The sequence below is a fragment of the Canis lupus genome, chromosome 36, assembly GCF_048164855.1.
Source record: "Canis lupus baileyi chromosome 36, mCanLup2.hap1, whole genome shotgun sequence".
In the NCBI taxonomy this organism is placed as follows: Eukaryota; Metazoa; Chordata; class Mammalia; order Carnivora; family Canidae; genus Canis; species Canis lupus.
The window spans coordinates 14,836,635-14,855,391 of NC_132873.1; the positions used below are offsets into that span (position 1 = coordinate 14,836,635).

Here is an 18,757-nt window from a genome sequence, read left to right on the forward strand (position 1 = left end):
GCCATCACATTACTCAAGTGATAACCTCAGAGTACTCTCCATTCATTTAAAATTTTTATTAATTCTATTCTGTAAGTTACTTGACACTCATCTCAAGTTCCTGCCTCACTCATGCTGGTTTCTTTGCCTACAATGCCTTTTTCTTCCTCCTTGTCTGTCCCAGCAAGCTTGACCCCATTGACCTCCAGGATACCTTTGCCAGCAGCCACATCACAAAACTTCTCCTTTTTCTGTATGCTCATACTTCTAATCTGCCACTAGTTAGTGCTATCAATTGCTTGCAGGGTGTTCCCCTCATAAGAAAGTAAACTCCAGGGAAGGGAAGACTCTTACTCCTCCTACCTCCAGCTACTACTGAACACAGAATCTGGGACAAATTAAGAGTTCAATAAGTGTCTGATAAATTATTTAAAATCAATTACAATTGGAAGGTAAATCTTACTACAAATTAGTGAAAATTTATCTGCAATGTTGTCAGAGAGGTGACAATGAACTTCTGGAGACCCTCCATAGAATAAACCATCTTTAAAACACTTTAGAAGTATCCATTTATCTGTGAAGAGCCTGAGTATATACCAACAAATACTGAAATAGCCTAAACTATGTTAAGATAATTCTCTTCCTTAATGTAAGACCAATATACAAATTCCAGTCACTCTAAGTAGTTAAAAATAATAGCAGCATTCAATACCAAAGAATATCAACAATTTAATGCTTGGTTTTGTTGTTTTTTTTGTTTCTATTTTTTACTAATTCAGATGAGCCTTCCTTCTTCCTATTAATATAAAATCGCATTTGCCGTGCTGTCACACTCTCCTGTCAGCATCCCCCTCCTATACATGACAGATGGGGCAAGGAAAAAATCTAGTTGATACTTTTTAAGATATAGAGCATTTAAAAACTGCCAGTAGCCAATAATCAGAAATATCCACGTGGTATATAAAAACACCATTCTGCTTATTTCAGATATTTTCCTGCAAAGCCATTTACCTCTTATTAACAAAAAGTTCCAGACATTCTATTTTTGAAAAGAATCACTAAATTCTCCTTCAAGCCAGAAATGTTCAACTCCATCTAGAACTGTTATTATGCTCCTTAAGCTATTCAGTTAATATGTTATTTTAATACTCTCAAATACAGCATGAAAAATGAAGGTTAACTAATTTAAATACTTTTGCTCTAAATGGAAGAAAGTTTTCTTTTCAGACCACTACTAGTAAGGTGTATATGGTATATATTACATCATAATAAAAGTAAATTCTGGGGAGTCATAAAAAGAATAGGAAAAAAACACACCAAAATATAGACTAGTTGGTAGAGTTCTAAATTATTTGCTCCCACTTTCCTCCCTTGAATTTTTTTCTATTATGAATATATATTAGCTTGTCTTTGAAAATATTAGTGTGAAACATTAAAAAATTTTAACTAGATGTGATCTCACAGCCATATATGGGGGGATGGGGCTAGTGAATCAGCAACTTAAGTCTATTACTGGCTAGATCCAACCAAAGAAACATTCAACACTTCTCATCAGTCCAGGCCTACTTCTCAGTATTCAGTAATACCTAGCATTCAGCTAGAGGGCAGCAGAATTAAGTCTCTGGGCAAAGCCTAGATACATCAGCTGTAATTATTTATTAGCTTAAAATTAGCTGAAATTTTAAGACAATTGTCTTTTATGGTTAAAGGCTTAGGATTGCCAGCTTTCACAGTCTCGATAAACTACACTGACAAACACAGGGTTATAAAATGCAAATACTAAAAAAACAAAAACAAAAAACATCAAATAGCAAACACAGTATTGGCAGTTTGGTGTTCATAGATATTATTTCAGTTGGTTACTAGGATAGACAGGGACAAAAGCAGTATTTATATTCACTCATTCAGCACTAACAGAATAGATGGACTTTTACAATCTTTAACACAAACGTAAGGGGTTATTTCACAGACTTATGGTTCAATGGCAAAAACTAGAAAATAATCATACATAGACATCTGTGGGGAAATCACAACCCAAATCTTACCATCAAAGGTCAAACATCTGTTGAAATCCTGCCCGCCCCCCCCCCATGGGCTTGCCCATTGTGCCTACTGCTAAAGCTCACTTTTGTGTCTCCCATTTTCACAGGACAAGTTCTTTTTCCTAAGACAACTTAGAAATTTCTAACACTATGCATTAATGAAAACTGCTTCATCCATGTTGCACATTAACGGGACAATATGACAGGATGCATGGTTTGAATTCTTAATCAAGGCCTTAGTAGAAAAGTGCAATATGCTAATTACAGGTATAACTGAAAATACTGTCTGAATTAATAACAGTAATTAAATTGAATAAACACTTTAAACTCAAGTCAATCAGAGAAAGACAATTATCATATGATCTTACTCATAAGTGGAATTTAGATTTACACTTTCAAAACACATTCTGAGTTGAAGACATGGTGGACTCATCACAAATCTATTTCCTCTCCCCCTCCTTTCAGAGTTATACTCAACATAGGATATAAATAGCAGGTGCTTTTTTAATGTTTGAAAGGTGAAAAAACTAGACAAAGGAGTGGCAACTGACACAGCAGAAGAGACAGCACAAGCTGGATGCCTACAGAGACTGGGACAGGAACGAGAAAGCCAGTTTGTCTTACAGAACCTCAGGCAGGCTCAGAATTCAGAGAGTCAGCCCCCAAATGTCCGCGGTGAGGCCCATCATTTAACATGCCCTGCTCACCTGTGGTTCTTCCAATGAGACCTTAGACACAGGCAGGGATCATGACACATTTGAGAGAAGACTCCAACAAAAGAGATCAAAATGGGAAAAGAATCGATGGGAATGATAAAATTAAGAATCACATAAAAACTTTAAAAATTCTTAAAAACTCTAAGATGTAAATGGCACTGGTGAAAAATAGATACTATAAAGAATGACAGACTATAAGAAAACTCAATAAATTAAAAATAAGATAGAGAAAACTCAGTATTAAATAGAGATGTGTTAGAACATAAAGTCAAAGAAGTCCCCAAAACGTAGAACAAAAACACAAAATGGAAAGCAGAAGGGGAAAAAAATCAGAGATCTGTGCAGGAAAACTGGAGACCATCTAAGAGGTACAACATCTGAATAACAGAAATACCAGAACAAAAACAAAAAGACACTAAAAAATTCACTAGAAGGAGAGATGGTCTGCAGACTTACTGGCCCCAATAAAATGAAAAGCTCCATATCAAGCCATATTATGAAATTTCAGAATCTCAGACATTGAGAAGATGCTAGAAGGTTGCAGAGAAAGAAGGGATGGGGGAACAATGACTAAAATGGGTAACGTACAATGTATCACACAATGTCAACAGATTTATGAGCAACACTGTAAATGAGAATACAGAGATGTCTGCAGAACTACAAAAATTAATTTCAACCTAGAATTCTCTACTTTATCAAAGAGCAGGAGTTTTGGAGAAGCTAGATCTCTAAAAACTTCTGCCCATTCCCAGAAAAATGTGCTCCATTAAAACAAGGGCATATAACAAGACAAAGGGAAACACAGAATCTAGGACATAGGGGATCTGACACGAGACAGCAGTTATGTGAGATCTCAGATAACTTCAAGGAGATATCCCAGGAAAACAAACACAGAGCCAGCCTACTGAAAACCAGTCTAGTCTACTGAAGTAGAATGACAAAAGCCTATCTCCAAGAAAAAAAATGGAACAGATGTGTTTTAGTAAACGAAAAATATTTTTGATGGACATGTGACAAATGTTACCACATTTGGGGGGAAAATTTGCTGTTAGAAAATAGGCGAGTGCATATCATCAGGAAACTAATTCCACAAAAAAAACGAAGAATGTGAAAGCGGGAAGACCCGCCAGGGAACTATTTAATGGCATTTGGCTGAGATCATGTTGGCTAGGAAAATGGGGGATGGATTATCCTGGAGAAGTGCAGAAGTGCTCGGGTTTCAGAAATATTTAAGAAAAAGAATGGAGCGTATACAGGAGAAGGCTCAGCAGAGGCTCTGCCATAGGCAGAGAACTATGGCACAGCAGGGAACATTATTTGCACAGTCATAACAACATAAACATTGATTCTAAGTTAATTAAAACCTGATACAGGTTGAACAGAGGCTGGGAAATAAGGAGTGATGAAGCTAAGCTTTCACCTGGCACTACAGGAAGTAGACAGACAGTGCTAAAGATTAACTTAGGTATTATATTTTTGTTACTTTGGCTAAAAAATAAAAAATTAAAGCAAAAAAATCGAAGGCAGAACTTACACGATACCCATGTTACTGAAATAAGTTAAATGTCAGACCCCTTAAAAAATGGGCACTACTAAAGCCAAAGACTTTCTGAGTACATGTGACAAAATGAGGAGACTAGAAGAGATTTAGGAAATCTATAAAAAGATGTCCTAACAGTGCTCACAGTATTGGATCCATTATATTTTTGAGAAATAATGGCAGACATAACTTTTAATTCAAACTATTAATTTCTTACTTAACTTTTCAACTGTTTACTTACATGGTTTAAATGGTTGCTCTTCCTCTTTTCTCGCACTAAGAATAAAAAAAATTAACTGATCAATTCTGATACAAATGCCACAGAAAAGTTAAAGTAGTTGCGACTTATCTGACGGATTACCAACGCACAAAATGAGATGAAATTCCATTTTTTAAATTTCCAAACAAAATTTATAATTTAAATCACCTACCAAGATGAATCCTATAAAGTAAAATCTAAAAACTTAGTTTTATTTTTTGACCTAACAAAAACAGGTATTCTTTGTTAGGTACAAGCAAAAGGCTCCCGAGGTACAAAAGAAAAGGACAAAGCAAATGAGGCCAGGTGAAAAATTTATTAAAAATGTTTACCTGTTGAATATCTGAACCACTATACAGTATTTTCTAATTCTATATTCATATACAACTTACTTTAATTATCAGAATCTGACAGCTCTAAGAACCAGTTTCTGGCCAGGCACTAATCTCTAGATGCATCAGTGTCCTGGAAGCATCCTGAAACACTTACTGGTGATCTACTAAAATGTGTTACTAAAAAAAATAAATGGGTATTACACAATTGGAAGCTATCTATCTTAAATTTATATTTTAATGAGCATGCTAACCTAACTGAATATATCTACGGCACACAAAATCACGTTGCCTTAAAGATCAGAAGAATAATAAAAGCTCCCATGAGGGTCTTGGACCCCACTGTTTCCCACACTGCCTCCTTTAATGGGGGGGGGGTGGTGACAGCATAGGTACACATTGCTTATGACTGAGGACAAAGAGGAGATAGCTTTGCTTTCACGGTCTCTACACTGTCTACATGTGGGCAGCCCATTTTCTGGAAGAAATGAGGATATCTAGCAATCCTAACCAGAAGTGATCTGTTTAAGTCAGGCTATGTACATACACTATGAAAATGCAGGTTAAAACCCCCCATTTTTTATTGTGCTGCATATTTCAAATATCATGGAACCCTTGCTTTTTATATTCCTGCTGTCTTCATCAACTGAAAAACTTGGTCATGTATACCTTTTTAGTTCAAATAAAAAAGAATTTAATATAACATTAAGAAAAATAAGCAGGCAAGCAGGAGTGCTAAATCCTACAGTTCTGATTCTCATTCTAAATCAAGGACACAGGCAATTTATACTGGTCTCCCTTGTTGAAGCTAACCTTCTAGGAAATGCCACAGGGCATGTTTGTTCCCATGTATCCTGGCACATCACTACATCAGAATGAGAAAATTTTGAATAGCTCAAGTTCTGAGTAGAAAAAATGCGGATGTGAGACGAGCTTGGTTGAGCATGGTGTAAAATGAATCCCCATGAATGAACAATGGAATTTTTTTTTTTTTTGATTTGTTAAATGAAAACCTAACTGCGGCCTAAATCCTATCACTCATCTTTAAAACCTGTGTTCTCTGGAGCAAGGGGAAAAGGACAAGGTAGTATGGAAAATCAGACCATGTCTAAATCATGTGGTCACAACTGTGTTGATAGAGGTGGGCAAAATATGTAAGCAGTCTCCCGCATATCTGCTCACTAAATCAGTAACTAAAGTATATCATCACATACTGCAATAAGATATGACTATATGAAAAAGTGAAACATTCAAAACAATGTAGGAGTTCTTCTAGGGACTCTCTATAATAAAACAAAAACCGTTTTCAATCTTTTTCTGAGGAAAAAAATACTGTCTTACCATCCGTTTGAGATTTGCTCAGGAAAATTGTGCTTGCCCTTGGATGGTCAGAAGGGTTTGATTCCAAAGCTAAGTCTGTATAGGAAAAAAGAGAAAAAGGTGTCAACTTGAGTAGAAAAATGCATGATTTTAAAAATAGCTACACGTCAATTTTTTTAAAAGATTTTATTTATTTATGAGAAACACAGAGAGAGAGAGAGGGAGGGAGGGAAGGAGGGAGAGAAGGAGGGGCAGAGACACAGGCAGAAGGAGAAGCAGGCTCCATGCAGGGATCACACCCCAGGGCTGAAGGCGGTGCTAAACCTGAGCCACCAGGGCTGCCCCTACACATCAATTTTAATCACCTAGCAGTCTTGGAGAAAGTTTTTAGTAAAGATAAAAAGTTAATTTTAATTTTAGTAAAGACAACAATATAAAAATTATACTGGAAACTCCAAAATTGTAGAATCTCTCCACATATGCAAAATAAAACCAGGCTAAATAATAAAACTTGCGCCTAAATAATATATGCAACTTTTATTTTTTTTATTTTTTAAAGATTTTATTTATTTATTCATGAGAGACACAGGCAGAGGGAGAAGCAGGCTCCATGCAGGGAGCCCGACACGGGACTTGATCCTGGGACTCCAGGACCACACCCCGGGGGGAAGGCGGCACTAGACCCGCTGGGCCACCCGGGCTGCCCTATATGCAACTTTTTTTTTTTTTTATATGCAACTTTTAGATGGAATTATGTATGTGCTTTCCCCTTCCTACTTATCAATTAAAAATCCCATCACCATCTTCCTTTAAGCTGATATTACTAGCATATTCTAGAAGCAGTCTCAAGAAGCAAGTTCTGCTGTGGCTAATTACTGTCAGATACCAGCTCAATGTATCAAATATGCCAAAACCAAACAAGCTGCTTTTGGCAAGCAAATGTTCTTAAGACAATCAAATAGCTAATCCTAACTCCATTCAACAAATGAACTCATTTAGTTAGCTGTGGTTTATGTGGGGGGCTATCCATCATGACAGATTCAAGCAAATTGTATAAAAGTTCAAGGTTTTTAATCTACAGGTGCACTTCCATCCTAGTAAGTAATTTTTAACTTTTGCCCTCAATTTCCAAAGCTAAACTCCTACTTTTTCCATCCATGCTGCCTGATTAATTTGGGGCTTCAATAAGAGTACTTTCTGGAGCAGACCATGGGGCTACTTGTAAGAAATTTTGTCCTTTACCTATTTAAAGGAATGTCTGCCTGTACTCCACCTTGCACCAAGGTGGGAAAATTCTCTAAGTACACAAAAATACAAAACAGGTACTTGAATTTTGATAAAACATGGTTCGCCACCATATGGAATATTAAAGTTGTCTTTTTTTTTTTAAAGATTTTATTTATTCATGAGAGAGAGGCAGAGATATAGGCAGAGGGAGAAGCAGGCTCCATGCAGAGAGCCCGACGCGGGACCAGGGTCTCCAGGATCACGCCCTGGGCTGAAGGCGGCATTATACCATTGAGCCACCTGGGCAGCCTAAAGTTGTCATTTAAAAACAAACAAAAAAACCCTCTGGTGTGTCTAAGATTCCAAACAAAATGATCCCTGCATCTTCTCAAGACACTTAGTGACAATCTGAGCAAGAAATAGGAAATGCAGAAATAGGTTTTTGTCTGGTTGCACATTATCTTTGTTCTTTTAAAGTTCTATGAGCTCTGAAATGTATTTTTGGGTTACTTCATTGTGTTTGACAAGACAGCCTGATACTTCTATCAAACAAATGACTTTCATATTGCAACCTTTGGAAGATCCACTCAAAATTCTTACAAAAAAAAAAAAATAAATAAACCTCCTTATGACACTCCTCACCAATGCGCACTCCAAGAACTTAGCCAATCTTGTAAGAAACCAGACCAAGATACTGACAGAATAATGGTTAAGTCTAGTATTTCCCAAACCACATAACTGTTCTGTTTTTAAAAGGGGTGTTTGGCAGTCCCATGGAAAATACTATCCCTGGATTTTAGAGAATCAAAATGTCCACTGATATATTAAAAACTAATCAGTCTTATAGTGAATTCAGTGTAATCTAGCATCTCACAAATTTATCTACATAGAATCCTTTTTTCCTCCAAGTAAAATAGTTAGAATCTTTCCCAAACATCATTTGGGACTTCCTGGTTTAACAGGAATCTGAACCATCCATTTTAATGGTACTGCCAGCACTAGAAATTTACATAGCTAAACATAGCTTTGTTCTTCATGGAAATTCCTTCTCTGAATTTGAAGTTTGTTAGACTGCTTTTGGAGAAACTATTCTATTCAACATTTTTATGTAAAAGGACCATAAAAATTAAATTTTTTTCACATATTTGAAAAATGAGACAATGTTAGCTATTTGGAAAATAAATGAATTCAGCTGTGCTCAAAGTGACAAAGATTTTCACAGCTGCCTCTAACCTAAGGCTTCCTAAGGAGTTCATGACCAACTTCTTACTGAAAAGCAAGCAAATATACTACTTATGAATCTAAAAAATAAGCAGAAATGTTTGCAGAAGTAAACATATTATGAATCAGTGCCTATGGCACAAAAGAAGTTAATTAAAACTTTTCAATCAGAAATCCAGGAAAAATAAGTGCCAGACTCAAAGGGGAGCAGGCTACACACACACACACACACACACACACACTCTCTCTCTCTCTCTCTCTCTCTCTCCCCCCCCAAACCAATATGTGCTACTATGGATCTAAATAGTAGAGGCCTTAGATAAAAGAAATAGCAACATGCAGGAAAAAAGCAAAATTAGCTCAGTGACAAGAAGGAAACTGGCACTTCCCCTACACCAATAGGGGTTCTAGGGTAGCACATGCCCAAAGCTGGGCTGGCCACTGCTGCCTTGGGACTTCCCAAGAACCACTGACTGAGAAAGGCAGAGCTGGGGCGCCTGGGTGGCTCAGTCGGTTAAGCATCCAACTCTTGGTTTCAGCTCAGGTCATGATCTCAGGGTCTTGAGAGAGGGCTCATGATATTGGGCTCCATGCTCAGCGTGGAGTCTGCTTGAGATTCTCTCTCCTCTACCCTTCTTCCTGCTCATGCTTTCTTTCTCTCTAAATGAATAAATCAAATCTTTTTTTTTAAAGATTTATTCATGAGAGAGAGAGAGAGAGGGGGGAAGAGGCAGAGACACAGGCAGAGAGAGCAGGCTCCATGTGGGGATCCCAATGCAGGACTCAATCCTGGGACCCCAGGATCATGCCCTGGGCTGAAGGCAGGCGCTAAACCGCTGAGCCACCCAGGGATCCCCTAAATAGAAGAAAGAAGGAAGAAGGAAGAAGAAGGAAGAAGAAGGAAGAAGAAGGAAGAAGAAGAAGAAGAAGAAGAAGAAGAAGAAGAAGAAGAAGAAGAAAAGGAAGGAAGAAAGAAGAAAGAAGGAGGAGGAGGAGGAGAAGAAAGAAGGAAGAAAGAAGAAAGAAGGAGGAGGAGGAGGAGGAGAAGAAAGAAGAAAGAAGAAAGAAGAAAGAAGAAGAAGAAAAAGGAAAGAAAGAAAGAAAGAAAAGCAGGGCTTGTGGATTCTTAGCTAGTCTGGAGCTACCCCAGGCTTCCCTTCCTTTGCCATCATGTGGGTGGGTGGGGAGGGAAGCCTTTCTAGGATATATCAACAGAGGAGAGAAGAACGGAGACAGACTAATTTCTGGGTCAAGTAGTACCCAATTCACTCCATGAACTCTGGTTATAGAAGTCAATATTTTGGTTCAGTTGTTTCAATATTTTGACCTCTGCCTTCGGCTCAGGTCATGATCCCGAGGTCCTGGGATCAAGCCCCACAACAGGCTGCCTGCTCAGGAAGGAGGCTCCTTCTCCCTCTGTCTCTGTCCACTTGTGCCGTCTCTTTCAAATAAATAAATAAAATCTTTAAAAATTTTTTTTTTTAGATTTTAATTTGTAACTGAGAGAGACCTGGTTAATCAGCAGTACTGATGACCATATTAAAGGTACAAACAGATAAAAGTCATTTACTCATTCCTTTAACAAATATCTTATCATGAACAAAAATTTTCAAGAGACAATACTTTGTCTAAAAATTACTCATAAACTCACAACTATTACTTTCTTACATTTTTAAAAAAATAGCTCTAATCAGCATACCATTTGTCTCCTATTTTGTTCTTTTTTTTTTTTTTTAAGATTTTATTTATTTATTAGAGACACAGGGAGAGAGAGAGAGGCAGAGGGAGAAGCAGACTCCATGCAGGGAGCCCGACATGGGACTCGATCCTGGGTCTCCAGGATCACACCCTGGGCAGAAGGCAGCACTAAACCGCTGAGCCACTGGGGCTGCCCTATTTTGTTCTTGACACGCAGTCTCTACCCTATTCTAGTATATTTACTGTTTATGGCCTACCAAGTGTTACTCCTATACTTAGCCAATCCCCTATTGTTATTAGGTGCTTATAAATTCCTATACTTATATTGTGAGGAAAATCTTTATATATATATATATATATATATATATATATATATATATATATTAATAATTTTGCTTTTTATCTCCTTAGGAAAGATCTCCAAAATGGGCTGACTAGACCATAAAGTTAGATAGTTATAACTCCATGTATAATACTAATTAAGTTGCTTTCTAAAAAAGGTGGGGCTATATTAGTGTATAAAATCAATTGTATCAGTTTTAGCTCCTACCTCAATTTTGGATACTTGAAAAAATTCTTACTGATGTAAATGAGGAAGTTCACTGTCTCTAATTTGCATTTCTGATTATACAGTTTTACTATTTTCTCCATAGTTAACAATGCTATTTTCACTTTGGTGAGCTGCCTATCACTTGTGTGTATTGTATGTATTACACTTGTTAGGACCCTAAAATGTCTGTCTGCATGAGGTTTTCAGAAAATAGTAATCTTCTGTCTCTAGCCTATGACAACTTTCTATGTAACTTGCACTTTTTGCTAATGACAAAAACCATATTGCTATTTTATAGAATGGATATTTAAGCTATTACATAGTAAACTCAGATGCACACACAAATTATTTCTGCACTGTCCATTACGGTTTTCTCAAGAACCTAAGACAACTGTGATAAACTGTACGACCATATTCGCACTATCACAAAGGTACCTTAGACTGCCAACTATTAAGCACTACTACCTCCCACCAACATGAGCATATGTGCACACAAGCACACAGTGATTTAGAGATGGCATGAAATTACTGTACATCTTGTATGTGAATCTAGCCAAAAATTACTTCCTTAGAATGTTTTAACCTAAGAGAAATACTCCTGAGTTCACAATTAGAAGTTATGATTAATATCGTATTTAAGACCCATCACTTTTTAAAAATCAATTTAAACTGCAACTTAATTTGACAGCATGACAGGCTGATGTGGGAAAAGTAAGACTTCAAAAAAAAAAAAAAAAAAAAACCTTGAACTTGGATCTTAATATAAATACAGAGGAAATCTGTGAAACCAATGATATCCAATACTGTTCTTTCCCCTTAACTAAGATTCTACCAGTTATAAGATGCACAGATGTTAAAAATGTGAAAATATAGGCAATTTAGAATAAATGAAATGCATTATTAAAGGCTAAGTGTGTAAAATTATGCAACTATAAAATGTCAATAAATGATTTTTCCTTGTCAAAATATTAAGGGGAGAAGGTAATGACCAAGAAACTGTTAGAGGAGCATATTTCAGAGAGACTGATTTCAAACATTGTTTTCGATATGTTCCAATTAAATAGAAGGCAGTTTCTGGGCCAACTGCTAGGTACCTGTTCACTTAGGGCTTCCTGCACTTACTGAACTAAGCTACCATCCCTATACTGTACGCTGCGTTCATTTTATGGCCAATTAACACAAATATTTCAAGTCTTACCATTACCATGTACACTGATGATTTTATCTGTGAATCCACACTTTCCAGGTAATTCCCACCCAATGGCCTTGGGCTGGCCTGGCTCATCAGAGGGCACACAACATGATCCTGTGTCTCCCAAATTACTGCTTGAGCCCTTTTACTGCTTCCTAATTCTGGCTTCCAAACCACCTCTATAACTGCATCTATCTTGGTTCTTGGTCTTGACTTATTTTAATCCTCAATGATTAAATCCGCATGATTAGGGACTGTAACTAAGATGTGACATTTCATAGTGATTTCTTCTTTCATACTTTATACACTTCTAACAAGTATTTTTGCTCAGTTTGTTGAATTTCTAAGAACATTTCTAGGTTGCAAGTTACCTTTATTTCGTTTCACATTGTGCAATGCTAATATTTTAATTCTAAAGCTTAATTATTTTAATACATGAGAGGAAAAAAAGTATCCAAAGTAGCCCACATTATGAATCATTCAATAAATTCTATTCCCATGTGCCATATATGTATATTTTATATCCTTGATCTATCATCTCAAATCTTGGACAACTCTCACAGCCTGTCTTTTCATGTGTAAAAACATATAATTCTTTTTTTTTTTTTTAAGATTTTATTTATTCATGAGAGACTGAGAGAGAGAGAGAGAGACAGAGACAGAGACAGAGACAAAGGCAGAGGGAGAAGCAGGCCCCATGCAGGGAGCCCGATGTGGGACTCAATCCTGGGACTCCAGGATCACGCCCTGGGCTGAAGGCGGCGCTAAACCACTGAGCCACCCAGGCTGCCCAACATATAATTCTTATACTGTGTAACTCAAAACATTGTGAGGATCTAAAGAAATGCAACAGCAATCTATGGATCGTATAAAGCACAGTAAATGACAAAACAAAGCTTTTACAAATGAACTCAAAAAGCAAAAAGTGAACATTTAGCATTTCATTAGAAAGTGTATGAAATGTCCACTCATTACTCACACCCAAATATCACCTTAAGCAAATATGTGCTTTGGCTAACACTAAAGGAATAATAGTCACACAATCAGTAAGAAGTTCTCCCAGTGACTTTGGCTGCTTTAAGGAAATACATATTTCTCCTGCTTCTGTCATGTAGATTACTGTATGTCCTTCTTCTTGTTTTTTTCATGTAACATATCCTGGAGATCATTTCACAGAAGTGAAGACAGACTTTGCTCTTCTTTACAGCTCTCCACTATGTGGATGTGCCAGCCGATTTTACCAGCCCCTTACTGGACATTTGAGTTATTTCTAATACTTTGTTTTTGAAAAAAGTGCAACAAAAACTTTGTGAATATGGTTTCTTATTTGTGGGAAATAAATAATAAATTATTTAATAATAATAATAATAATAATAATAATAATAATAAATTCCTCAAAGTAGGATTTCTGGATTAAATGTCTGCAATGTTGTGAGATTGTGCCCATTTCCCCTTCAAGGGGTCAAACCATTTTGCGTTTCCATCAGCAATATATGAATATAACTGTTTCTTCATAATCTCACAAAAGAATGTGGTGTCAATGGATCTTCTTCCAGTAGGAGACAAACTACAGTATAGTTTTATTTTGCATCTCTTCTATGAGTGAAGACATGTATGAGGGTCATCTGCACTTTTCTGTGAGTTGCCCATTCATATCTTTGTTACCTTTTAGATTCACTTAATTTCTTCAAGTCTATATTTTAGGCCCATGTTGTTTTCTGTTCAATCCGCTGTTGGCTCTCACCTGAAGTACTGCACCAGCCTTCTATCTGGTCTCCTTGCTTCCATGCATGCCTACGTTATACATTCTCACACAATAGCTCTAGTCTGGTCGGTCGTTTTTTTTTTTTTTTTTATTCCTAGAATTAACAATCATTCTCCTGCATATAATCCTCCAATGGTTTCCCATTACAACTAAACTAAGATCCATATTCTTTGTGAAGGCCCAACAGGCACACGAGGTCTAAATCCACCACATCCCTCTTGGCATCCCTCTCTGTCTTGCTGCAGCCACTCCTGGGTCTTTCTGTCCTCTGCCTGTACCTAGCATATTCCCATGTGCGGAACTGGGCACAGAGCCTCTTTCTTCCACATCCTCCCACACCTTCTCACCTTTAGGGCTGTGTACTTGTCACTTGAGAGCAGTAGTCTTTTAAATCACTTCACGTAAACCTGCCCTCCTCCCATTCTTTTCACCTTCTTTCAGCACCTCACTACCTGAGGTTCTTGATTATTCCTGTGTTGTCTGCCTTTAGGGGTAGGGACTTTGTCCTGTATACCACTGTCCTACATCTGGAACAGTGCCCAATAAACACCTGCTTCAGTGGATCCAAACCCAATTAAGTTTCTCCCAATGTTACAGTCTTTTCTAAGATTTCTTCTAATGCTTCTTTTGATTAGTCCTCTTATTTCAGATCTTAGAGTAGTAGTTACTCAGAATTAAAGACACAAGACAGGCTACCAAGTATCACAAAAATCCGAAAGAGAAATTCTAGTATCAAGTGAAAACCCAACAGTCACTTCAATTTGGTATAAGGACATTTAATGTTAAATTACTTTACCTACAAAATGACTGAGTCATAAGACAAAGTATATCATCTGAATTCTAAAGGGAGGTACATGCACCAGTTTTTAATCTGTGTACCCAGAATAAGACATGATAATGGGGTTATGTCCTGTTTTACTATAGAAGATGCCCAACTATAAAGGGATGAATGGTGCTCCAACCATTCAGTGGCATACTAAACAGTTATTAAAAGGCATGTGGTAGCTACGTGCAACTACATGGAAATACATCCTGGAGTGCTCTCTAGGTGTCAAGCACAGATCTGGGAGCTTTAGGTCATTATTTCTCTTTATTTATTTATTTTTTTAAGATTTTATTTATTCATGAGACACACAGAGAGAGGCAGAGACATAGGCAGAGGGAGAAGCAGGCTCCCTAGACTCCGGGATCATGCCCTGAGCCAAAGGCAGATGCTCAACCGCTGAGCTGCCCAGGCGTCCCAATTATTTCTCTTTAAAACAAAAGGCTATAAAGCAGCACATGAAGAGTTATCTCATCTTTATAAAATAAACAAAATGTTATGTTTATAAACACAAAAGGTTTAGGAAGAATAAACATTAAAATATTAATAAAAGTGTTCTGGATAGTCTGACTATAAGTGAATGACTTTTTTCTAGTTTCTAAATCTTTTACAGCAAATGCCTATTGTTTTCAAAAGAAATAAAAAAGAGGTTTAAAATAGCTACTGGAAAGAGGAAAGGTCTGCTGCTCAGACTTTTTTTTTTTTCCACATCATATTGCCAATTCCTTCCCCACTCACTCCTCAGGGGAAGGGGGAAGAAGGGGTCCCTTGAGAGAGCACTTATGTCCAGCTAATTAGTGAAGCCTATAAGGTCAGAATGTAAAAGGCTGTATGAAAAGTTGATGAGTAATAATAAAGTTGGAAAATAGGACTTTTGTATCTTATTTTGTGTTATTACCACAAGTTATTGTGGATATGCTGTTAGGCAAAGGTAAGATAGTAGAAAAATTCTTTTGACTCTATCTGAAATCTATACTAGATTCTTAGGAATATCTCTTTGAAATGGCTTGAAGAAATCGTGTTCTTCTGAAATGCTTCAGGAAAACAAAGTATAGCATCATTTACAGATGATTTCTGCCTAAGAAATGAACTAATTAAAATCATCATAGAAAAGCCAAAATGTTTTATATTTAAGTAGGTATTTCTTAGTTTCCAGGGAAACTGATACAAAATTGTCTGAAATAAAGACATTAAAAGCAAACTTTCAATGTGCCTATACTTTATATTTGGTGTTCTGACCTTGTTTCTATGGAAACCTAATAGGCAAATGCCGAAATTGAGGCTTATCATTCTATTGAATGCCAAAGAAAATTTTAAGACAAACGAAATTTTAACTATCATGTTAAATATAATAGTGTATTCCAGAATTTTTTTTTTTTTTAACTCTTCTTGTTTAATGCTCATTTAGCCCTACGCCTACTACCTGGTACCTCACCTTATCAGCTTTTCCTAATGTTCCTCTGCCCAGGGCGTTCTGGCTTCAATTTGAGATCACCAGAACAAAGTCTTTTAAATGCATCAACCCATTTACCTGACTGGTTACTCTAGGCTATTTCATGACTTGTAGCTTTAGTCATATCTACTGTAATGAATTACAGACACAGGAGGAAGAGGTAAAAGTTGCTTCTGAATTGCAAACAATAAACTGAATGGAAATAATCAAGACCAGTAAGTTGAGATGGGCCTATCTTATGGATAAATAATCAAATACCAGATGTACTCCAAAGAGTTTTTTAGGCACCCCAAGAACTGAATTTGGCAAGGTACCTCCATGTCAGTCTCTTCTGTTCAGCAGCTAACGTTACACAGTCATTGCCCATCTTGGAGTCTCTCCTCCTCCTTTGGAAGACAGGGAGAACACACACAGGCCTTACTTATAGTTGGAAGGGTCCAATGAGATGGACATGAAGATGTGTTGTAGATCTTCAAAGAACTGCATACAGCTCCAACTTTGGTCTCTCATCCAACACTACCCATCTACTGACCAGTCTGTTAAAATCGCTCAAAGGCTTACCTTACAGCACCAAGCAGAGCTGAAGTTTTCACAAGTACCTACATGTTTTGTGTTTAAAAGCACAATTAATGCAGAATTCGTTCGTTCTTTTACAGTATTTCAGTATTCTGAAAAGCAGTACTTTCCACTTACAAAGCCACATCTATCATAGGAGTAAATCCACAGACAATTGTTGTAACTCAATGAAGAGCCCAACTAAAGTTTAAGTAAACACACACACACACACACACAAAAACAAAAAACTACAAGACATTTCCTCTAGGAAATAATGAAATAAGCTGGGGCGCTTAAATGAAACAAACGGGCTTTAACATCTTTATGATACAATTTTTCTACTTCAAGGAATGTTAAGACTTCATGAAAGATCCCAGGGGTTACTCAGAATTATCTTTACGTAGTCATCCCTTTCCAAAATTCCAGAGGCAAAAATCAAACATTTCCTCTCTTCCCTCCCCCTCCCCCAACCATTTGGCCAGAATAACTTTTACCCTAACATTCTTAGAAGTTGAACAGGATTCTATAGATTGGGGGGGGGGGGGGGGGCTTTGAAGACAAACAGTCTTGTGCGAGGTCTGACACCTTAACTGCCAGACCTCTGTATTACAGATTAAGGTCTGAATTTATGGGGGGGGGGGGGGCTGGCAGGGTTCTCTTTGGAAACTTTTGACCAACAGTCTCATGAACCGTCCCGCGCCTCTCATTTTTAGAACAGGCAACACGGTAAGTGAAGTCCTGTTAAGTCCCCGAGGTAGGGCTGAAGACCTATTTGGGTCAAAGTGGGAATTTTAAAGTAGCGAGAACTCCCTGGGCTCTCCGTCCGTTAGGAACCCTTCCCACCGCTCACGGTTACTTCAAGCCCCTTCCCCCCCATCATTTTCTTTCCGTGTGTCTTCAAACCACAGGCAGAGTCAGGCGGCTTCCATCGAGGCTGTCGAAAACAGCCCACTACTTAACAGCACCACACAGACTCTCACAGGCAAACAAACCCTACAATCCAGTCTGGACTGTACCGCGAATCCAGGACCTTAACGGGTGGGAGGAAGATACTACCCTTACCTGGCTTCTCCGCCTCGGTTAGGAGACGGGGACGGGGACGGAGCCGGTTAACTCTGAAGTTGGGGTATTTACATGTCCGTGGAGAGAATACACCAAACAGTGTATGATAAAGTCCCCGAGGCGTTAGGTGGACCGACCAACGGGAAACGGGCTGCGGGCTGGAGGGTCTCGGGCCGGGGCTGGGAAAGGACTGAGCGAGCGCGGGGCAGGGAAGCGGGAGCGCAACCGGCCGGACACGACCGGACACGACCGGGGCAGAATGAGGGGTGGGGACGCCGGGCGGAGGCAGCCTTCATCCGCGGCGCCCGGCCCGGGGGAGCCCGGGGTCCGCCCGCCGCCCCGCAGCACCGGCCCCCGAGAGGCACGGCGCGGGCCCGCCGCCTCCGCCTCCTCCCCCGCCTCCGCCCCCGCCGCCTCACCTTCGGGCATCTCCCGGTCGCTGATGTGCTGCAGGTGGTGGCCCTCGCCGGCTCCGAAATCCAACTCGGCGGGCTCCACGGTAGCGGGCGCCGGCGCCACTGCCACCGCGTCCCCGGCCGCCGCCTGGTACACGTCGGACTCGTAGTCGGGATCCGCCGGCCCCGTGCCCCGGCCCAGCTTGGGGCTGGCGTTCGAGGACACGCAACAGGTCAGCGTGTTCCCCATGGGGCGCCTCCGCTCCTCGCCGCCGCCGCTCGCCCCCGACTCCGCCGCGCTCAGCAGCTGCCCCCTCCCCCAACAATGGCGCGGTCGGCACCGGCAGCCCCGGGGCTACGCCGCGCAGGCAGCCGCGGCCTCGCCCGCCCCGCCGCCGGGCCCGGAGCAGCGCTCCGGTCCCGGCCGCACCCCCGCCGCCGCGCCGCCGCCGCCGCCTCCCCCGAGCCAACTAGTCTGTGAGGGCGGCGACCAGCCCTGGTTATTTAAAAGGGGTGGGGACCCGACAGGCGCTGAGACGCGCAGCCACTGCCGGGAGAGAGCGCGGCCGCAGCTCCTCCTCCTTCCGCTGCCGCCTCCCGAGTGAAGGCCGCCGGCCCGGCGGCGCCT

At 39.5% G+C, this 18,757-nt stretch overlaps 1 protein-coding gene across 2 annotated transcripts in view; it reads right to left on the bottom strand.

The window, feature by feature from the left end:
* The window catches only part of CCNYL1 (cyclin Y like 1), a 37,376-nt gene extending 18,883 nt beyond the window's left edge, over positions 1 to 18,493 (bottom strand). For both annotated transcript variants that reach the window (XM_072813445.1, XM_072813444.1), the window contains exons 1-3: positions 18,154 to 18,493; positions 6,210 to 6,284; positions 4,519 to 4,553 (exon numbers count right to left, since the gene is read on the bottom strand). In XM_072813445.1, the coding sequence (XP_072669546.1) occupies positions 4,519 to 4,553; positions 6,210 to 6,284; positions 18,154 to 18,379 (336 nt within the window). In that variant the 5' untranslated portion in view covers positions 18,380 to 18,493. The remainder of the gene's footprint in view (positions 1 to 4,518; positions 4,554 to 6,209; positions 6,285 to 18,153) is intronic.
* Positions 18,494 to 18,757: the final 264 nt, after the last annotated feature.